General features: G+C 40.0%; 3 protein-coding genes across 14 annotated transcripts in view; 1 reads left to right on the forward strand and 2 right to left on the reverse strand.

The window, feature by feature from the left end:
- The first annotated feature begins 239 nt into the window (after positions 1-239).
- On the forward strand, positions 240-4410 carry LOC5519640 (meiotic nuclear division protein 1 homolog). The gene is made up of 6 exons (XM_001639470.3): positions 240-444; positions 541-606; positions 710-767; positions 1105-1220; positions 3640-3747; positions 4022-4410. The coding sequence occupies exons 1-6, from the start codon at positions 442-444 to the stop codon at positions 4286-4288; spliced, it is 618 nt and encodes a 205-aa protein (XP_001639520.1). The 5' UTR covers positions 240-441; the 3' UTR covers positions 4289-4410.
- On the reverse strand, positions 4401-10493 carry LOC5519641 (pseudouridylate synthase RPUSD4, mitochondrial). The gene is made up of 7 exons (XM_032364603.2): positions 10368-10493; positions 9215-9259; positions 8101-8200; positions 7687-7716; positions 7384-7573; positions 7118-7312; positions 4401-4809 (listed from the first exon to the last, which is right to left on the reverse strand). The coding sequence occupies exons 1-7, from the start codon at positions 10453-10455 to the stop codon at positions 4495-4497; spliced, it is 963 nt and encodes a 320-aa protein (XP_032220494.1). The 5' UTR covers positions 10456-10493; the 3' UTR covers positions 4401-4494.
- A 2309-nt stretch (positions 10494-12802) lies between these two features.
- The window catches only part of LOC5519642 (collagen alpha-4(VI) chain), a 50312-nt gene continuing 39907 nt past the window's right edge, over positions 12803-23207 (reverse strand). Inside the window, exons 24-32 of one of the 12 annotated variants that reach the window (XM_048726337.1) lie at positions 22940-23002; positions 22136-22168; positions 21400-21786; positions 19849-20034; positions 15798-15905; positions 15514-15606; positions 14661-14708; positions 13534-13653; positions 12803-13039 (exon numbers count right to left, since the gene is read on the reverse strand). In XM_048726337.1, the coding sequence (XP_048582294.1) occupies positions 12951-13039; positions 13534-13653; positions 14661-14708; positions 15514-15606; positions 15798-15905; positions 19849-20034; positions 21400-21786; positions 22136-22168; positions 22940-23002 (1127 nt within the window). In that variant the 3' untranslated portion in view covers positions 12803-12950. Of the gene's footprint in view, positions 13040-13533; positions 13654-14660; positions 14709-15513; positions 15607-15797; positions 15906-16084; positions 16142-16464; positions 19188-19848; positions 20035-21393; positions 21787-22135; positions 22169-22939; positions 23003-23207 lie in introns of those variants that run through there. The other 11 variants (XM_048726338.1, XM_048726336.1, XM_048726341.1 and 8 more) reach the window with 11 other exon arrangements.

Genomic DNA, 23207 nt, shown 5'->3' on the forward strand with positions numbered 1-23207 from the left:
TACCACTTGGGTCTACGGTATCCTTAACAGGTCTTGTTTCTTATTCGTTATACATATTTTTTCTTTGTGCTCAAAGAAGTGTTTCGCTCTTAGGCCATATGGCGGTCTTGAAACACATTGCTGTCTTTAATTGAAGCAGCTGAGTAACATTTTTCACCCCCCCCCCCCCCCCCCCCCCGCCATGGGAGGAGCAGATAGTTTAGTCGCAGCGCCTAGTCCTCGCGCGTTCTATCCTTATCAAGTTTAGGACTGGGCACAAGCGCGCCAAATTTCGATCTAAAAAAGTATCTGTAAACACTTATTGCTTGTGAAACTTCGACAGTTCAAAAGAAATCGGCCGTGAAACAACTGTTAAGCATTTGAAGGCGATTGCTATTACCTAGGCCAGCTTGCAGATAACTAGTTATTCGTGAAACTAGCCTAGTCCTATCGAAAGTTACTATGGTAAGGGTGATATGTTTCTTTTCGCTTTATTCTCGCTACTATGCTCGAATGTCTTACGATAGAAATTCCAACCCAACAGTTCAACTTATTTTTAAGTCTAAAAAGAGAGGTCTTAGCCATGATGAAAAAAGGCACCGACTCCAGGAGCTATTTTTTGAGAAGGTAAACACCGTATTTTATTTGTTTATAAGAAAAGATAGCTAAACATATTTTGTACTTGGTTCTTGCTGATGTTTATCGATTTAAGTAATGGTTTCTTTCTCAGAAAGATTTCTTTCAACTTAAAGAGCTCGAGAAGATCGCGCCCAAAGAAAAGGGAATAAGTGAGTATTTTCGATACTTGCATATCACCATTAACTACAGTAGGTCGTAGCTCGTTAGAGGGGGAAGGGGAGAAATGCCATTCTTTTTATAGTGCTTCGTGACGATTAATAAATAGTCGCTTATCCGCTATATCAATAAAAAAAACTTACTTTAACGTCCACGTTGAAGAGGTTTTTCAGAGCCTAGTTGATGATAATGTTTGTGTTTCTCAGCATCCATGTCTGTTAAGGAGGTTTTGCACAGCCTAGTTGATGATAATGTTTGTGTTTCTCAGCATCCATGTCTGTTAAGGAGGTTTTGCACAGCCTAGTTGATGATAATGTTTGTGTTTCTCAGCATCCATGTCTGTTAAGGAGGTTTTGCAGAGCCTTGTTGATGATGGTCTTGTAGATACTGAGAAGATTGGGACATCTGTCTATTTTTGGTCCTATCCAAGTAAAGCAATGCATACAGTGAGTTTGCATTCTGTTGTTTAATGAACCTTGAATCTATAGATTCCCTTACCATATTTTGGATATTTATCAGCTGTCACTGAGAGTCTTCATCTTGCAAAGCATATCCATTTATCTGCTCACTAGAAATGCATAGGTGATTAATTTTTACATGTTCATTTCTGTATACAACATGATTTATATACATAAGGCTGGTCGCACACAATCCTAGCAAAATTGACCTTACAATTGCAACTGATGGCAAAATGGTGTCCACATGATCATACATTCTTGCAAAGTGAGTTTCAATACAATCTTCACTTAGGTGCAGGATTGCGGATTATCAAAATATCATGATTGTTTATCATTCATTTGATAATTGATAATTTGATATTTCAATGATTTTTGGGTGATAATAGTATGATATTGTCTTGAAAAAATTCTAAGTGAAATATCAATGTGAAATATCAAAATGTCATTATCAATTGGATTATCATGGTAGTTGGCCCCCGAAAAAGGAATCTCAAATTATCACTATCATTCTCATTAATAAGAGAAGCAGGTAGATTGAAAAATCTAAATATCACTATCAATAAATAGAAATTATCAGGATAAAGTGATATTCCAAAATAGCAAGTTATCATGGTATCAATATCATATCATTTTATTATTATTATTATCAATGTTGAACAAAATAACATAAACAGTAAGCGAATAATATATCATGATAATATCATTTTTTTTACTTGACCAACGACACACTAAGATTAAACAAGACATTAAATATTCTGATATATCATGATATATCACTATATCATGGGCCTTGGAAGAAATTGTGCCTTATTAAATATTCTGATAATATCATGATATATCACTATATCATGGCCTTAGGAAAAAATGTACCCCATTAAATATTTTGATAATATCATGATATATCACTATATCATGGGCCTTGGAAGAAATTGTGCCTCATTAAATATTCTGATAATATCATGATATATCACTATATCATGGCCTTAGAAGAAAATGTACCTCATTAAATATTTTGATAATATAATGATATATCACTATATCATGGGCCTTGGAAGAAATTGTACCTCATTAAATATTTTGATAATATCATGATATATCACTATATCATGGCCTTAGAAGAAATTGTACCTCATTAAATATTTTGATATCATGGTATATCACTATATCATGGCCTTAGAAGAAATTGTGCCACATTAAATTTTTCTGACATATCATGATATATCACTATATCATGGGCCTTGGAAGAAATTGTGCCTCATTAAATATTCTGATAATATCATGATATATCACTATATCGTTGCCTTAGGAAAAAAATGTACCCCATTAAATATTTTGATAATATCATGATATATCACTATATCATGGGCCTTGGAAGAAATTGTGCCTCATTAAATATTCTGATAATATCATGATATATCACTATATCATGGCCTTAGAAGAAAATGTACCTCATTAAATATTTTGATAATATAATGATATATCACGCTTACTGTATATCACTATATCATGGCCTTAGAAGAAATTGTGCCACATTAAATTTTTCTGATATATCATGATATATCACTATATCATGGGCCTTGGAAGAAATTGTGCCTCATTAAATATTCTGATAATATCATGATATATCACTATATCATGGGCCTTGGAAGAAATTGTGCCTCATTAAATATTCTGATAATATCATGATATATCACTATATCATGGGACTTGGAAGAAATTGTGCCTCATTAAATATTCTGATAATATCATGATATATCACTGTATCATGGGCCTTGGAAGAAAATGTACCTCATTAAATATTCTGATAATATCATGGTATATCACTATATTCATGGGCCTTGGAAGAAAATGTACCTCCTTTAATATTCTGATAATATCATGATATATCACTATATCATGGGACTTGGGAGAAATTGTGCCTCATTAAATATTCTGATAATAGCATGATACACAAATGCTTATATGATAAAAACCCTTTGAAAAATATCAAAATATCAACCCCGATCAGACTCTTGATAAATCATGATATTTAGGGCCTTAAATACAAGAAACATATAAGAACTATCATGATATATCACATTTAATGATTAGTCTTGATAATAGTGATATACGCAATCCTGCACCTCTCTCACAATCTTACACCATCACCTGCAATCATTATGTGATCATATTGGAACAAGCAAATTGATATCCTTGCAGAGATCTTTGTTCCCTTTACACCTCCCTACCTTTGCTATTACATGGTGGAAACCTTGAAATAGAAAAGTTATTAAACATTACCTGCTATTATGAAAAAAAAGGAAACTAATTTTCAAACCAAAATTTCCTAATAAACATCCTGACGAAATCAGGATGGTTGGACACACTGCTATAGTTGTTGTTGTTGTTGTTTCTCTCTCTTTTAAAGCGAAAGAGAAAAATTGATGAGCTGTCTACTGCTGTGGCTGACTATGAAAAGAAGATTTCAAGTTCGTCTAAACAAATCAAGCAAGCAAATGTTGGACGTGAGGAATCAGTAAGTTGGGGACTGCTCCAAGCAAAGGGAAACTGTAGATATTGTATAATTTGGATTATTCTAACTTTATCTTATATTAAGATAGCATTGGCAGTAACTCTAATATTGGTTTAAAATAATGGCAAAGATTTCTCATGACAATGAAAATTTAAGGTTCCTTATCTCACTGAACCGTTGCGACAGTAGAAGGAATTAGTGCACCACAAACCTGGTATTGCTCCATTGTTATTGCAGCCCCTCCTATTTGAGAATTTCTTTTTTTTTATTTCTATAGGAAAATAGGGAGTCTCTACTCCAACAACTGGCTGACAAGGAAGAGCTATGTCATAAGCTTGAAGCTGAGCTGGAGACATACCGCGAGTGTGATCCCGATGTTCTTGACAAACTTCAGCAGGAAACGGCAGTGGCTAAAGAGGCAGCCAACCGTTGGACTGATAATGTGTTTGCTATCAAATCTTGGTGTAAGAACAAGTTTAATGTGGAGGAACAAATGATTGATAAGAACTTTGGAATTCCAGAGGATTTTGACTACTTGGATTAACCTTAGACTATGATTTTCCAAGTGGGTAATTTTCAGGTTGCAGTGACATCTGTACATAGTCTCTGATAGTATGTTTATTTAGGGAAGATAAATTTTATGATTAAACTGCACATTTCAGGGAAGTGAAGTTTCATATTACTGTATTTACTTTACAAATATTTTACACTCTCATATACATCCAGTACATCAGTATAGACATATTTATTCTAAAAACCAACAATCTTCTTTGTGGATTTCCCAAGCCGTTTAAGTCTGTAATACTCTTCTTCCTCCCTTGATTGGTTCATTTTCTTGCGCTTTGGATGCAAGTTTAACCTGCTTAAGGTGTCCAGGTAGTATTTTGGCAATGGTGCAGAGATGACCAGGTCACTGCCAGTATGGTACTTTGGCAGAACCAGCTGATGTGAATGCAAATGAAGGGGAATCTGGCCTCTCTGCCAAGGCCTTATTCTTCCTTTTTTGCCATCAACACCCTTGACACCAGAAATTTGTAGAAGTTGCAAAAGTCTTAGTGGAATTACCTAATGGCCAAAATATAACATAAATATTAATATAACAAGATTATGACACATTTTGAACCCATACTCTGTCGACAGCAATTGCTCATACAGCACTTTTCTCATCAAATCTATTAAGATTATTGCTAGCAATGATTTCTAGCACCAACATCCCTCAGTGCACCCAGCCATTAACACCTATAAGTGAACCCATGCGCCAACACCGGAGAGTGACATCCTCCCACCAACAACAACTATAAGTGACATCCACCAACCAACAACAACTATAAGTTACACCCACCCACCAACAACTATAAGTGACATCCACCCACCAACAACAACTAAATGTGACACCCACCAACAACTAAATGTGACACCTACCAACAACTATAAGTGAACCAACCCACCAACAACTATAGGTGACACCTACCCACCAACAACTATAAGTGGCACCCACCCTCCAACAAATATAGGTGACACCCATCAACAACTATAAGTGAACCCACACACCAACAACTATAAGTGACATCAACCAACCAACAACTATAAGTGACACCCACCAACAACAACTAAATGTGATACCTACCAACAACTATAAGTGACATCCACCCACCAACAACTATAAGTTACACCTACCTATAGGTGACACCCACCGCCAACACCTATATGTGACACCCACCCACCAACGACTATAAGTGACATCCACCCACCAACAACTATAAGTGACACCCACTGCCAACACCTATATGTAACACCTGCCAACAACTATAGTGACATCCATCCACCAACAACTATAAGTGACACCAACAACTATCAGTGACACCCACCCACCAACAACTATAAGTTACATCCACCGACTAATAAGTGACATCCACCAACAACAACTATCAGTGACACCCACCTATAGGTGACACCCACTGCCAACACCTATATGTGACACCTACCAACAACTATAAGTGACATCCACCCACCAACAACTATCAGTGACACCCACCCACCAACAACTATCAGTGACACCCACCCACCAACAACTATAAGTTACATCCACCTAAGTGACACCCACCAACAACAACTATCAGTGACACCCACCTATAGGTGACACCCACCAACAACTATCAGTGACACCCACCAACAACTATAAGTGACATCCACCCACCAACTACTATAAGTGACACCCACTGCCAACACCTATATGTGACACCTACCAACAACTATAAGTGACATCCACCCACCAACAACTATAAGTTACACCTACCTATAGGTGGCACCCACCAACAACTATAAGTGACACCCACCGCCAACACCTATATGTGACACCCACCCACCAACGACTATAAGTGACATCTACCCACCAACAACTATAAGTGACACCCACTGCCAACACCTATATGTGACAACTATGAGTGACATCCACCCACCAACAACTATAAGTTACAAATACCGAATAATAAGTGACACCCACCAACAACTATAAGTGACACCCACCAACAACAACTATCAGTGACACCCACCTATAGGTGACACCCACCAACAACTATCAGTGACACCCACCTATAGGTGACACCCACCAACAACTATAAGTGACATCCACCCACCAACTACTATAAGTGACACCCACTGCCAACACCTATATGTGACACCTACCAGCAACTATAAGTGACATACACCCACCAACAACTATAAGTGACATCCACCCACCAACAACTATAAGTGACATCCACCCACCAACAACTATAAGTGACACCCACTGTCAACACCTATATGTGACACCTATCAAACAACTATAAATGACATCCACCCACCAACAACTATAAGTGACACCAACAACTATCAGTGACACCCACCCACCAACAACTATAAGTTACATCCACCGACTAATAAGTGACATCCACCAACAACAACTATCAGTGACACCCACCTATAGGTGACACCCACTGCCAACACCTATATGTGACACCTACCAACAACTATAAGTGACATCCACCCACCAACAACTATCAGTGACACCCACCCACCAACAACTATCAGTGACACCCACCCACCAACAACTATAAGTTACATCCACCTAAGTGACACCCACCAACAACAACTATCAGTGACACCCACCTATAGGTGACACCCACCAACAACTATCAGTGACACCCACCAACAACTATAAGTGACATCCACCCACCAACGACTATAAGTGACACCCACCCACAAACACCTATAAATGACAGCCACTGACCAACATCTTAAACTGAAACCCACCCACCAACGACTATAAGTGACACCCACCCACAAACACCTGTCTCTGTGAGACTCACCACTAGCACCCATCTTTGTCACTCACCTGTGGTTGTGGCTTATCTGACGAGAACTTGTGATCACCAAGGATTGGACACCTCAAGGCATCTGCGAGGTGTACTCTTATCTGCTGCTTGTGCCCTGTGATGGGCTCTATTTCAAGTAGGGAACAAGTTGACTGATTTTCATCAAGAATCTTAAATTTGGTTATCGCTTGTTTGAATCCAGCTTCTGTAATTTCCTGCAAATTATTTTTTTATTATTTATAAGAAATTTATTGATTTTAGTAATTTAAAAATTCTTTTTTCTCACCTTGTGTGTTTTGCCAACCAAGTCTTGTCTGATAATGATGCGCTCCCACGGCCCAACTCTCCCATATCCAACAGGAATACTTATTGTCCCCTCTTCATACCTAGGAACTCCAACACTCACGGCCAAGTACCTTTTCTTCACCATTCTGCTTTGAAACATTTCTGCTATTTTTTGCGCCGCTGTTTTATTCCTGACCAAGAAAACCATAAAAACTGTTTAATAAAAAATAAAAAGAGTAGACAAATTTTAGTTGAGAAAGAAATGATCAACAAAGATTAGCCTCATGACCGACACCATGCTTACCTTGTAAGTAGTAAGACACCACTACAGTCTCTGTGAGAAGAAAAACACGCCGTCTACTTTACATGATATATAGCTAGGTTTTTTTTCTCTACAATAATTAGGGGTAATAGCAGGACGTCCAAAGTCAGGGACATAGCCAGCATGAGGCAAGTGAGGTAAATTTTGATGTTTACTGTTTCACAATTAAAAAGTATAAGATAAAACACCTGCTTTTGTTGGATTCATCATGAAGTGGCTAGCTTTGCCACGGTAAAAAATTGATTCCGGCTACAGGCCCATACCTGCCAACTCTCCCCCCCCAAAATCTCAAGCCTTGAGATTTTCAGGGGTTGACAGGTATGCAGGCCTGATAGTATGAGGGTGGCCATGATAGCAAGTAGATACATTAGCATAATAGTATAATCAGTGCCATACTTATCCAAGCGATGAGCAAGCTCTGGTTTATTTTGATAGTTTTTTATTGCAGCAAATTCCTCAAGAAGTTCAGCAACACTCAGAACCACTCCAGGTCCCCCTAAAACAACCAGCAACAATTAATACATTGACACAAATTATCAATTAGGGAGGCACTTCCTCATCCATTCTACCACAATTCAAATGCTACAGTATTAATGAATTTTTATGTTTTGGCTAGACCAGCCTTAGCTTGTACAGGAGGCAGGTTTTGTAATGCATGTACATATGTTTGCTTTCTTTTAAGGTTTGGTTTTTTTATAGCCAAATTTGTTGTTGTGCGACTGCCAAAAATTCAAATCCATTTCTCGTCTGGGAATAGTGCATAGTCAATCATACCTCTGTGACCAATCGTTTCCCTTACTGTGTGCAGTCAAATGGTTTATGAAGCTACAGTTAAAATATGAAAGCCAGCGATTGGTTTAGATGGTTCATAGACTATGCACTATTTCCGTACCAACAAGGATTGTGGGATTGCCAATGTCACGCAACAACAAATTTGCCTATAACCCTATTCCTCACACTGGCATACACAGGGGGGTGCACATGGTACGCATGCACCCCCATGTCTGCCAAAAATTGGGTCATTTCTTGCTGAAGGATCGTCGAAATACTGTCCTTTTTCATACCTGCCAACTTGCACAGTTTTTAGCCTTCATCTCCCAGCAAAAACACCGAAATTCCCTGTACATTACATTTACTGTAATCTCCCAGGAAAATTCATTGAAGATTTCTTTCACAGTTTTTGTATTTGAAGCACAATCTTGAGCTTTCAAGGTTGGCAAGTATCCTTTTTCTCTGTAATACCAGGCCCATACCCAGGGGGGGTGACGGGGTGTGAACACATGCATGAACGCAGCCCCCCACAACGGCCGAAAGTCCACTTTTAGTGATCAATAGACGTGCTATTTGTAGACAAAACCATAAAGCTTAAGCTAGATCACTCAATTAACAGTATAGTAGTATGTAACATGCACAGGCAATTAACAATATAGTAGTATGTACCATGCACAGGCAATTAACAGTATAGTAGTATGTAACATGCACAAGCATTCAACAGAACTGAAGTATTTACCATGCACAGGCAATCCATAAGGCTTGTTTATTGCAATGAGATCATCTAATGAAGGAAACAAGAATAAGTAATGTAAATCTTATACTTATATTTGTCTAAAAGCCATTTGTAGCACAAATGCAGCAACAGTAGCAGTCAAACCTTGGAATAATGATTCTTGAAATAATGATTACTTCGGTTAAAATTTGCATAGCAATTTGCATAGTAATTAAGCACAAAGACCTCTTCATGCCGAATTCAAAACCATGCCGAATCCAAAACTTAAGCCAAATCAAAACCATGCCAAATTTAAAACCATGCCAAATCCAAGATCATGTCAAACTTAAAACCATGACAAATTCTACGACAAAAGTATCAAATTTCTAAGACAAAATACACACAGTTCAATTATGGATAAGCAAAGTTGAAAGTTGAATTTGTAAAGTAGAATATTAAAAGGACAGCATTGCATGTAAAATGTAACTTATACTTATGCACTAGTCATTTGAAACCCCCACCCCCATGGTCCCGGGGAAGTGTGAGGTTAAGGTGGGGGCTTTGAGCACTTCTGAACTAGAATCTGTCCCGAAGGGGTGGGGGAATCGACAGTTTTTTACTCTAAGACTCATCCCCACCATGGGGGTTTGGGACAAGTAAATAGTGTCACAAATATCATGTTAGTTTCTGGCTTGAGACTCTTTTTCTTCTGTAGCAAGCAATTCCATGTATCAGCATGTGGCATGCTGCACGGCGACATGTGCAAAAACGTATATTAAGAAAAAAAATGCCAGATGAAGATGATTTATTTTTCCATCTTTTTTTGTAACTGTTATCTTCATAGTAATTGGTACAAATGTGCTGAAGTGTCCTGGCTTTGAAAGATTAAAAAAGTTTATTTCAGATGACTTGTTGTCGGGTTGTTGCCTATAATTTGCATCCAAGGGGTAGGGGCATTTAACTGCTGTTTTGTCCCGAGGGGGTGGGGGCTTTTCCTGGTTTTGTACAGGGTCAAAGTCTAGCCCCCCACCGTTCCCCGGGACCATGGGGTGGGGGTTTCAATTGACTAGTGCATTAAATCATAGTGAAAATACGAAGAGCTGCATAAAAAAACGCAACCATGAATTTTGGCGGAGATGGGACACCATACTGTGCGTCTATAACAGTGATCACTTACTGTTTGAGAAAATTACATTGTCGGCCAAATATTGTGCGTCGATCACAGTTTTTAATACTCTCCTTGCAGTTCGCGCTGCGATCGCCATCTTGGATTGAGCCGACTGAATTTTGTACAGCGGCTCAACCAAACACACAGCAAACCCACGAGAACAAGGTGGCCGTTCGTAGAGAGCGCTCATCATTTCGCTGTTTGAAATACGTCGAACAAGCTATGTTACCAAGGCGTGGATCTAGCTTGATGAAGGGGGTGGGGGAATTGACTCCGTGACAAGGGGGGAGGGGGTAATTATGTTTTGCTGCATTTGGTTTTATGGCTCTAGACACAAATGACTAAGGAGGCAGTTTTACCGATAAAATTTTGGTACTCTCACTTTCCTATTTTTTCGTTAAAGATAAAACGCTGCAAAAGAGATGGGTAGGGGGGTGAACCTTGGAGGAATGCTTTTTATAGCATCACTTTGTTCACCTAACAATTTCCATTAGTAGCCCAAGGGGGAGGGCTCAAACCCTCCTTTGCCCTCCCTCTTCAGCCCTATATTACACCACTCCCTCTCCCTGGCCTCGAGATATACACCTAGAGAAGGCCAATCCATACTTGCCAATCTAGAAAGCACAAACACCGGGAGATTGTGCTTCAAATACAGGAACTGTATGAGAAATCCTCGATGAATTTTTCCGGGAGATTACAGTAAATGTATAGGGAGTTTCAATTTTTTGGCCGGGAGAGTTGGCAGGTATGCCAATCACAAAGCATCCATTTCCATCGGCTAACTCAAGCGAGTATGTTAATTTTCGAGTAATTTAATCAAATATCGTCAATAACATATAAGACATTCGTAGATGCTTATTTGGAAGTTTCCTTGCGAATAAGCCGCTCCATTTTCACTGATAAACAATAACGAAGAAGTGGGTGATCGATTCTTTAAAACAGATTGTCATTGCAATCGGCGTGCCGTCTACGGCCACCCCAAGGCACGTGTCTGCGGTGTGTCCTTTACCCTTTCAGGACATATATCACAGGTCCCCCAAGCTAATATGTTGTATTTTACGTGTCTCATTCACTGTAAATATATATGCGTTACAATAAAAAAAATTGGGACGAAAAATATAATAAAATACCTTCAAACTTTTCTAACCAGTTTGTGGAGTTGTTATTTAAATTCCTGTGAAGTTTCAATCCATTTGAAGCAATATTGAGCGATTGAAGTTTCCCCATACTAAGAGAAGAGAAAGCTAGCACTCTAATGATGCCGAACGGCAAAACGACCGGTAGAAAATCGCTTCTAGAAAAGTGGATATTCGAAATTTCGCCAAAATACATGCAAACAATATTATACCGATGCTTTATACTGCCACACAGAAATTATGAATCCAGTTGATCAACTCTGCGTAACTAAAACGCCATTCTTTACCCGTCTTGCCGAATCAGGTTGACGCGAACCCATGGGATTGATATTTCAACCGTCGTGACAAAACAGCCCGTCTACATCCCCCTTCCCGAAAAAAGCAACAAACAACTACGGATATTCTCTCGTGAACTTGAACACAAAAAAACATGTAGCTTATAAATAAGATTAAATGCAGTTCTCGACAAATGTTTGTTTATTTCTCTTCCTCGAAATCGACGAAGTTCACGAGAGAAATAAGCGCCCTCTCATCAATAAGCGCACCCTCCCCTCGTATCCCATCTGCCTTTTATTTAGCTCGCATTGACATTCTCACATTACAATGATATTGTCATCGATTTATAAGCAATCTAAAATAATTTTTACTGTTTTATATTTTTACTTGATTTAGAAGCTTCTATTTTCCGCCGAATGTAATAAACGCCATCTCCAATAAGCAGCGCCCCCCACCCCCCCAAAAAAAAGGACCCGAAAAAGTAAATAAGCTTATTGAAATCATCACAGAATAGAAACTTTTCTTCTTTCGATTGGTCTTTGTATTTCACCATTTAAAGCCTTGACAAATCATAAAAGCAGTGTCTTGAGGAGCGCAACTAAATTCTCAAAAACTGGAAAATGTGTCTCCAGTGCTATCTCTTAGGGTAAGATAAACAATAACAAAGAAGTACCGCACCCAAAGTGCTATCTCTTAGGGTTAATATTGATTTTGCTGACGATCTCCCCCGTCTGTTTTTATTTGGAGTCTCCCCTCCCCTGCGGCGATAACATAACACTCTTTCTTAGGTAGTTATGTCACTGGGATTCAATGCCTAAATGCAATCATCACGAATGTGTAAATAACGCTCAAAAACATCCAGTGGAGCAATGAGCAGCTTGTTTGCCTTTTTGATTTCCTTTTAATATACAAAATTTTTTACTTATCTGTTATCATTTCTCGTGTGCAGCGTGACCTTGTTAGATATTTCAGTAAATATTTAACCAATAACATTTGATATCGATATAACGCAGGTTAAACATGCGTCACAAGTAACGAACTCGAATCTTTATTATAGACCTTTCCTATTAATCACATCAAACTATCAAAGATAACTATATTAAATTCAACTACGATTTCCTCCTCCATGGAGTAGGGGAAGGGGTGTTCAATGTTGTTTACATTGTCATTGTACTACCAACTAAAGCTGTCCCTTCTTTTCCCTGTGTTTTGTCCTTTTCTTAGGCTTTAATCTTGAAAGCTGTGATCTCTTGCGCTCAAAATCTTGCTCTGTGAACATAGAAATATAAAATCATAAAGATTGTTCAGGATAAATGGAATTTTATTCCTCAAGGAATGCTTCGCCAATAGAGAACGAAAGGGGATCACATGTATTTTCCACGAAGAGGGAGGGTCACGTGTTCTTTCCATGAGCAAGGAGGGTCACGTGTTCTTTCCAGGAGCAAGGAGGGTCACGTGTCCTTTCCAGGAGAAAATTGAATGACAAGTCTGAGATTTTCAAAGAGTAGCGATGGTCACTTCACATTTTCAGAGAGCAGATAGATCACGTGTAATTTTTAAAGAAATAGCAGTGCCGTAGCAGACCTCGAAATATTGGGGAGGCAAAATACAGAAACATTAAGAAAATATTTGGGGGCACGGCCACGACCCTACTGGTCATTTCCTTGTAATTTTTGGAAATATTGGGGGGGGCACGTGCTAAGGCCTGCATAGGCCCTGAGTAGTGAGTGTAAGTAAGTAGAATGTTCAGTTTTTTAAGTTACCTTGTTCGCCTAACATGTTTCCTGTACCTGTATAGACCATCTCCCGGTCGCCATTGCTTGTGATGTCGTGCACGTCAACAGGAAAAAACGCCTGCGCTGTCTCCTTGGGATGCCTTAGAACTGACAAGAATCAAATGTCATGTCACTGAATGCAAACGTATTTGAATAATAAGTGACACTAGAAGGCAAGGCATGTGACTTTTGAGCCATGACTAACCTTTGGCTAGCTGAGGGAGTAGGGGTAGGGTATGGCTAACTCATGGGGGTAGGAGTAGGCTGTGGCTAATTCATGGGGTAGGGGCAGGCTATGGCTAACTCATGGGGTAGGGTATGGCTAACTCATGGGGTAGGAGTAGGCTATGGCTAATTCATGGGGTAGGGGTAGGCTGTGGCTAACTCATGGGGTAGGGATAGGCTATGGCTAACTCATGGGAATAGGGGTAGGCTATTGCTAATTCATGGGGTAGGGGTAGGCTATGGCTAATTCATGGGGTAGGGGTAGGCTATGGCTAACTCATGGGGTAGGGTATGGCTAACTCATGGGGGTAGGAGTAGGCTATGGCTAATTCATAGGGTAGGGGTAGGCTATGGCTAACTCATGGGGGTAGGGGTAGGCTATGGCTAATTCATGGGGTAGGGGTAGGCTATGGCTAATTCATGGGGTAGGGGTAGGCTATGGCTAACTCATGGGGGTAGGAGTAGGCTATGGCTAACTCATGGGGTAGGGGTAGGCTATGGCTAATTCATGGGGTAGGGGTAGGCTATGGCTAATTCATGGGGTAGGGGTAGGCTATGGCTAACTCATGAGGGTAGGAGTAGGCTATGGCTAACTCATGGGGTAGGGGTAGGCTATGGCTAATTCATGGGGTAGGGGTAGGCTATGGCTAATTCATGGGGTAGGGGTAGGCTATAACTAACTCATGGGGGTTAGGGTAGACCGACGGCTAACTCATGGGGTAGGGGTAGACTATGGCTAACTCATGGTGGTAGGGATAGGCTATGGCTAACTCAGGGGGGGAGGGTTGACTATGGCTAACTCACGGGATAGGGGTAGACTATGGCTGGCTCAGAATGTGAGAGCTACGCATGTGCAGGTTTTAAGAGTATTCATGCACATGCGTACTTGCCTGTACGTCTCGTGCTCTTGGCCTTACTTTCCATCTTTTCCTTTTTGGCTAAAAGTCAATTCACCATCGAGTCAATTTAATATCGAGTCAACTCAACATCGAGCCAATTTAATATCGAGTCAATTCGTTTGTGTGAAAAACAGACTTTTGTTAAAAACTAAAACGTCATTTGTTGCGCTAAAAGCGATGTTGCAAACGACGCATGAAGCACGACCCTTATACGTTCTTTTTAAAAGCCAAAGGAATAAATGCTTTCCAACGTAACAACGTGCAGTTGGGAAGCGTTTTCGTTACGGTTCTGAGTATGTGTTATCACATTACGTGATCTTTTGTTTAAGTATAACAACTATTTTTTATTTTGTAAGATTACGTAACTACTTTAGCACTACATATCGTATATATAATATAGAGATATGATAATTATTTCATCTCGTATGTTGGACGCTAGTACCACTGTGTAACCAAACTTCATGGTATATTGGATTAAGGCCTTAATCCAAGAGGCAATATAATCAACGCATTCGATCAAGGAATACGTTCCCGGGTTTTTTGCCTATAGGGTTTTATCCGGGTTTCGTATCGGGCGTGTGATTTTAAAGTTGTATTTTCATAAGATTATTGATATTTTTGAATTGTTTAATTGCACTTGCACTTAAGTAATAATGTTAGGTATTATAATTTTTAAGTTAAGAATATTTTCTGCATTGTATTTATATACCACGTTTGATTTCTAATAAAATGTGTAGTAGTACCAGTTCGCAGGCACCCAGCACGAGTCACACACATATGGTGTTTTGTTGTTTTTGCGCCTTAGCGTGCGGCTACCGAAGGGTAGTAATGAATGTTCTCTTACATGGTCGTATATCAATGAGTCGAGATGGGTCTACTACACCAGACACACGCGCAGACTCTGCACCAGGTAACCGCTGGCCATCGCGTATGGAACCTGAGGAAAGACCCAATCGAGAAGTGATTTAAGTCTTGCATTAATCCTCATGGGGAGCTGTAACCTAGACATTTTGCAAGCACGTCTGATAGTGTAGAGTTCATATTTTTTGGAGAGGAATACCTGACAACTATTCTACGTAATGGCCCTCTTCTATTTACATTTGTCAACTAAACGAGGTTACCGGTTACCTTGCGAGTCTATAAAGTATTCCTGTGGGTGGAGGGGGTAAGGCATGCTACCCGCAAGGTATTCTGGGGACTGATGCTGCATCGGCTGCTCCTTGTTAGCGCGAATTACTGGAATGGAATTGAATGCTCGGAAATCATGGACTTGAACATGCAACAGCATCGAGCAGTAGGGCATGGTTGGATAAGTCATGCCAGGGGAAAAGCTCGGGTTAAAAGCATGATAGGAGGGCGAGGATCAGACACGGTGCGCATGCTCAAATACGAGGGATAAGCGCATGCGCACTTGCCTTCTCCTTTAGTACCCAGTCCCAACGCGTCGTCCATATCTGCGTCATCGCTCTGTACTGGAATTAGAAGAGAACTCTAGTAACCGGGCGAGAACTAGGCTAAGTGTGGTATACTTATGTGAATACATGATATACAACCCACAAACCAAATAGTTGATGGTGTGTGGCAACTTTTTTATGCTCGTTTAACATACATATAAATGTAACCGTCGGAACTTGACATTTACCGCGCGGTTACGAAAAATGTAGAAACAAATGCAATACTGAAAGCAAAACTATCAGGTTCTGACACCAGCCAAAAAGTAGGCAAAAATAAATGGAATGAAACGAAAACGATCGAGCGAAAAGGCAACGTGAGAACAAATACATGATGCAAGGCATGGACTTATAAGGATTTATTAACAAATTAAATAATAAATTTTAAGTGATAACAAACATAGTCAAATCCCGAGAAAAGGTAACCTAATCCAAAGGCTAGTTTTGTAAACAAAGTACTTCCAACTGGTAAATCAAACTGAACACAACTGGCATGACAGGCCCGTACGGACAGCGCTCTAAGCAAGTAGCTTATTTCTGCTGTCTTCCCTGAGCATCTGCATTTCTCGTTCCCGCATCACGCCTCGCAAGCAATGCGTCTCCTTTGCTCAACGGTACTAAAAAAAAACTAACAGATACTGTAAAAACAGCCGCTTTTTATACTCGCTTGGGGACGCGCATTTTTCTAGGGACGCTAACATTTACTACCGTTCAAATTACTCAGCGTCCATTGTCCTGTCAAATTTAGAAACTAATCTTCCTGGGAAATGGTAAAAGGACGCTTACTTGATTCAATTAACACTATCAAGCAATTGATAGTAATCTAAAGGAATTCGAAACGTGTTGAAAGTAAATTCCGTAAAATACGTAAAACAATTATAATTGCAATCCAAAAATCGCTTACTTAAAATCTTTGCAAAATCTAAAATAACCCAAAATACCACCCGTTCACATAAATACTTATAAAGATATACCACATACAGTATGATTGATAATATTATTGATGCTCATATAAGGTTTATGTTCAGGTATAAAGTATCGATCTTGATACTTATCATTCTATTCTCATAATAGTTTAACAAGAAAGGCTATTCACGAGCTGTAGAAAAACAAGATAGTCTTCTTAGGTTTGGTGTAGATACTAATACTATTTCTTGTTTTGATTTATTTGTTTTTCCCTTTTCCCACTTTTTTCTCTAAGTTCACCAAGAAATTGTTTGAGAAAACAAATGTGGTATCAAAGGCTAACCGAATTCATCTTTGAACCGTAATAATCTTAAGTGCACAACGAAAATCATTTTTAGTCGTCGTGCGACATCCAGCCCGGGTATCGGTTACAATAAAATGAAAATTTCATAAAATCCATACTCGAAATGGTTGATAAATGACTTATAAATGCCTCCTGTGCAGTTATATATACAAAAAGATCTAATAGCTGTTAGTTAAAAGCGAATATTCTTACCATCCTGGGGGTGGGTGAATTAGGCTGGGGTAGGTGAATAAGAAAAAAAAAATGTGTGTGTGTGTGTGTGTGTGTGTGGGGGGGGGGGGGGGGGGGGGTTAGTAGGGAGAAGATGAAAGGGGAGAAAAAAAGGAGAGACATACATAATGGTATAGAGCGACAAGAATAAGGATGACAAAAAATCATTAGAAAGAACAAAAGGGGGTGGGATATTTCGTAGAGCTCTTTGAAATGTAAAGCAACCTTACGTATATTCTAGTACAAGGTTTATCATCAGGAGACTCAGAAGGTAAGACCAGGTACTAGTCAAATGCAACAGGAAGTGACAAAACTGGGAGCCGAGGGATGCTAAGGGAAAGGTCATTATTTATCGGGGTAGGAAGGGTTGCTAAGTTGATTTTCTTGTTCAAAAATTTCGACCCTCCCATAATCTAAAGCACAACAATGGCGACCCTCCCCCAAAAGGCGACCAAAAATTAAGCCCCTCCCCCAGAACAAAAGCTATAAAGAGAGTAATGGTTAGTTTATTGAAATTATACTCTATTTGGTAGATGAGGGAAGATGGAGATGCCTAGTTAGGAAAGGTTTCGCATTTGAGACGTGTTTCAAAGTAAATGTGTGGCTAGCCAAGTTCACCTTACCCCTGCACAATGGCTCGTTGGATGCTAAGAATATATAAGGGAGACATGAAGGCCGCATTGGCAAAAGGTCGGTTAATACCAAAGATGATAATATTATTCCAAATGATGATAATTGCTTCTCAACCTTAAACAGAGCCCGCTCTAAGCAAATCCGTCCAGTGACTCTTCTCCAGCGCTTGACATTTGTCAATGTTATAACTCTGGTTCGGTTTTTTCGCGCCTCTTTTTGTCAAGTTGTTTGTTGTATCGCCTTTTAGATCTTTTCGAGTAAAGTTATGATGTTTCTCTATTTGCTCGTCTGTTAGTTTTTCACACCTGTTTTCTCAAGTTGTGTCTTTGTGTCCTTGCATCGCTATTACGAGCGCGGCTTTTTAGATCTTTTGGAATAACCGATATGTTTTTCTATTTGTCAGTTCTTCTGTTCGCCTCTCTCGCGCCTGTTATCTTAAGTTGGGTGCTTGTCTCTATCATCAGGGTCCAGCGAAGTGGTATAACTGTTTTTGAATGATGATATTTTTATATTCATCAGATTTGATCTTTTATTCGATCGTTGCGCCTGTTTTTCTTGAGTTATGTGCTTGCATCGCCATCACTGTCGGTCAGACCGGTGGTATAATTCTTTTAGAATAAAGACTTTTTCTACTTGTCAGATTTGCTCTTGTGTTGTTCGCCTCTCGCGCCTAGTTTCTTGAGTTGTGTGCTTTTATTGCCATCACTGGCGTCCAGCGCTTTGGCTTTTTTTATTCTTGGATCATGAACTTTCCCTATTTGTCAGATGTTTTCTTCTTGTCCTTCAAGTTCGCCTATCGCGCCTGATTTTACGAGTTTCGTGCTCGTTGAAGGTAGTAGAGAATTAGTGTTATTGCTAGACCCTTGGGTAGTATGTGGTTTTCTTTTTTTTTTCTTTTTCGGCGTGTGTCTGTGTACTATATGCCCCTCTGGAACCACAACCAATTCAGGATACCTTCGCGAGACAGAACAACCCATTCTTCGTTAAGTTGTAAACGCGTAAACCTACTTAACCAAACGCTCCACGTTCCAGAATTCAGAATATTTCTGTGTTTTTTTTCATTTCATTCGTCGTTTTTGCTGTTTTCTGCGATAGCGCCATGGCAACAATGCAAATATTTACAAAATAAACTTTGATCTCCTTGGCAACAACCAATAAACGGTGGAGTGGGATAGGGTTGGGTTAGTAGTGAGATGTAGAAAAGAGGAAATGGTTCTTTTTCTGATTTGAATTACACTCTTTTTTATAAGAACGTCTAATTTTCAGTTGAGGCAGGGCAGTTCTTATTTTTGGGACATTTTAAGGTTGAATTTGTTCTTAACGATGTTCTTAAATTTTAGTGTATATAAAAATATAATACCCAATGAATTATTAGGGATAGGTTGTTACTATGAGCACAATTTAATTAAGCATTTTAGCATCAGGACTAAAAAAGAAAAGAAAATTCCGGCTATCTGAGCCTCGGCATGTTCTTAAAATTTGGTGAATTCTCAGGCTGGACGTTCTTATAAAAAAGTTCTTAATAAAAAAAGAGTGTATTTGAGCCAGAATCTAAAAAAAGCAAGCGCCTGTTAAGAGAAAGTTGAATTAAAGTGCTGTGAAATAGCACGTTTACCTTCAGTCATTTCCTCTTCATTAGGGTTGAACCCCGTTTGCGGCTGCGCAATAATTCCCTGGGTCACGTGATTAATCTCGTCCGTGATGTGTTGGACGTCGGCGGGAGTCCGCTGACCGATGAAACGGTCTACGTCATCGATAGCGTGGCTCATAAAGCTGCTGGGGTCGTGCGGTCTTCGCCGATCTGCAAGCGACAAATCATGTCCCGAAACAGAGCACTGTAATGTACAGCATCTCACGCAATACATTTCACACAACACATGTCACACAATACATGTCACGGCAGCTTGTCACGGTACATCACGATATAACACGTAACGATACTTTGCGATACGACACGTTACATTATTCCCCACGCCGTATGACACAATACAACATATTCTATCACGGTGCAGTAAGGCATAACAGGATATAGCACGTCACGCTATAACATGTCACGCTTCATCGCGTCTGAGTACGACATCGTACGGTCTGTCACAGCAATGGTGCTTAACGGCCGCAATAAAGTGGCGGATCAAGGGGGTAGGTGTGGGGGGTGCAGCCGTCTCATGAGGGAGAATATTTAATGATATAAAAAGGGAGTCACCTCGTTAAACTGGTCGCAGCCCCTTTTATGCTGCAACAACCCACGCTGAAAATGCCCTGAATCGGCCCGTGCAATTAATTGCATAGCCCGGCAGGTCTCAGTCTCCAGTTCCACGGTGGTGGTGTGTAGGGTGGTGTGTGCAACTTCGAGTGGTCTCAAATCCCGCCCATTCACAACGAAATTTCATTTCAGGTTACTAGTGTTTTGTGCTCTGAACAACCGGGTCATTTACTACATTCGAAAAGACTAGGAACAGAATGGACGGGAGACCACCAGACAGGAGCCAAAGCCAAGTATGTCCCGTTACTCCTCGCTAAGTTATGTCATCGTAGGCCAAGAAAAGCACTGGTATTTTGCAATCACGTTAATGTTATCATTCTACGAAAAACCTTATAAATACAAAAAGCCCAAATAGTCGTGTTCGTGAACCAGAAGAATGAACTCAATGCACCAAAAACATGAATTCGACTTTGCCAAATTTTCGTCTTTAGGGAAAAATGAGGCTTGAGGAGGGTAAAATTAGTTGACCATCCCCTCAGGAGGAACAAAATTTTCCATGCCTCCCCCCCCCCCCCTTACGCTTCCCCCATATTTTCGGTGCCCTCCCTCCCGAAAATCGAAGAAAGAAGGAGCAAAGAAAGGAAAAGCAATGACAATGTTAAAGGAACGAGATCAAGAGATTAGCTTCAAGCTAATCCAGAAAGTGGAGGGGAACAAATTGTCTGAAAACATTAATTAAGAAAGAGTAAAGGCATTCAATTTCTCAAAGATGCGACTAACTCCAGGTTGCAACCTGATAATGGTTGATGCTATAGATAAAGTAAAAGGAGCAAAAAGGCTTTTCAATCTTCTCCTTGCAAGAAAAGTGCAGCATGAGAAAAGAGAAAAAAAAAGAGAGCGAGGAGGACAGCGAATCAGTTATCAATTATTAGCCTCTTAGTTGTTAGTTAAGCTTACGTTTACCGTTCGGCTGTTCCTCGGAGACGTTGTCGGTTCCTTGTATATACTCATCGGGACCATGCTGCTCTTTCCGGTGCTTTTCTTTTACTTTCTTAGCCTTTTCATAGGCTCGTCGGTTCTCAATCGGTTCTCCGTCGGCTCCTCTTTCAATCGGTTCTCCGTCGGCCCCTCTCTCAATCGGTTCTCCGTCAGCCCCTCTCTCAATGTCAGGCACGTCGTTGGGTCCTCGGTTCTCTATCGGCTCTCCGTCGGCCCCTCGTATTATCTCTCCCGGCTTTTGCTCAGTGTGTTGTGGCCCACCGTGTTCCTTTCCTTCGAGATTTTTTCCTTGTAGCGGGTTTATTCGCTCCATGTCCATTTGTCCTGCGCTGTGTGTTAGAGATGGTCTTGCTGAAATAATGACAATAAAGTTGTCGAAACTTAGTATTTTGTTATGACTGACATGATATTAGGATATTACATACATATTGGGGATTCCGCTTCGATCATTTGCTCGCTTTTCTATCCCCCTAGAGCTGTTTGCGTCAAGCATTCCTAAGCAAACTTGCTGGAAGTCGTGTTTACTACGATTTTGCAGGCCGCCATTTTGAAAAATTGGCCCAGATAACGTTATTGGGCATCAAAGCTGTTCATTCAGAAAAACGACAGCATGTTAGTTGTCTCTCCCTAAAAGACAAGTATCGTCGTTCTGCTAAGGGCATTGGGTCAAGAGGTTTCATGTTATATTTTAATATCTCACCTTTATTTTTTGATGGAGAATCAGGTAAGACATCTGTTGGCAAAGAACGGAAAGAGTACGTGATGACCAATGTAATAGAAATAGACATAAATCATGATATCCCGAAAACATTTTTTTAATTTTTGACCCCGTGCTAAGAGCGTGGGCACCCTGTGGATATACTCTGGTTCCAGGGTGTAGAGCGTGTGGACGAGAGTAACGCGAAAACGAGGCTAGATAAAATGAATGAAATACAATGGGGGCAGGCGTGAAGAGAAAGGGGATGAGGAGCTATTTCCATTCCTTTCACTTCTCGCCTTTTTTCTCCCTTTAAAAGTATTATCTCGGCTCTTTTCGCCATTCCTTTTATATTTGCCATTCCACTCTCATTCTTGTTTAATGAAATCATTAACTTAAACTTAAAAAAGGGGGGTACCAAGATAAAAAAAAGACGGGGGTGGTCGTCGGCGAAATCAATTTTTACCCTAAGGGATGACATTTTGGGTGTGGTCAACAGAAATTCTTACACCTACGTGATAGCAAATTGGGTAAGTTAGAAAGAATTTTTAACCCTTAGAGAAAAAAAAACAGAATTTGCAGTTGGTCGAATTTTATACCCAAAGAGACAGAAAAATCGGAAAAAAAATTCTTCAACAACCCCTAAGATAGAAAATCACCCCCGTCTTCCCTACTGTAGAGGGTCCCCCCCGGGAGGGAACCTTTGTATCGCTAAACCACAGGGCATAAAATGCATCTCTGTGTGAAGACGTAACATATAAGGCGGTTAACAATTTATTTATCTAGTGGGTTATATCTCATATTTACCTAGATCAGTGTCAACAAATACTTTGTTCTTGTTGTTTTTTCTTCTAGAATTCTGTGGCTGGTCTATTAAAACAGTGGTAAAAGGAAGGTTGAATATGACACGTGGGGCGTAATAAGGCTTCGCTTAAGGGAGGAGGGGTAATCCTAGAAAATGGTAGTCATGCATATTCCGGGCCATTCTTGGCTGCACTCCTGCGTATTTTCCTTGTAATCCTAATCAATGCTAACTGTGCTAGAGGAGGAGGTTGAAGAGTACGGGCTAGAGGGG

The sequence above is a fragment of the Nematostella vectensis genome, chromosome 4, assembly GCF_932526225.1.
Source record: "Nematostella vectensis chromosome 4, jaNemVect1.1, whole genome shotgun sequence".
Taxonomy (NCBI): Eukaryota; Metazoa; Cnidaria; class Anthozoa; order Actiniaria; family Edwardsiidae; genus Nematostella; species Nematostella vectensis.

Bases quoted from the DNA above. Each gene is read 5' to 3' on its own strand.
- LOC5519640 (XM_001639470.3), top strand. The intron at 607-709 runs GTAAACACCGTA...TTTCTTTCTCAG, and splicing joins AGGAGCTATTTTTTGAGAAG to AAAGATTTCTTTCAACTTAA. The intron at 1,221-3,639 runs GTGAGTTTGCAT...TCTCTTTTAAAG, and splicing joins CAAGTAAAGCAATGCATACA to CGAAAGAGAAAAATTGATGA.
- LOC5519641 (XM_032364603.2), bottom strand. From the start codon at position 10,455: ATGGCGATCGCAGCGCGAACTGCAAGGAGAGTATTAAAAACTGTGATC. The intron at 8,201-9,214 runs GTAAATACTTCA...TGGTTGTTTTAG, and splicing joins TTATGGATTGCCTGTGCATG to GGGGACCTGGAGTGGTTCTG. The intron at 7,313-7,383 runs GTGAGAAAAAAG...AATAATTTGCAG, and splicing joins TGGTTGGCAAAACACACAAG to GAAATTACAGAAGCTGGATT.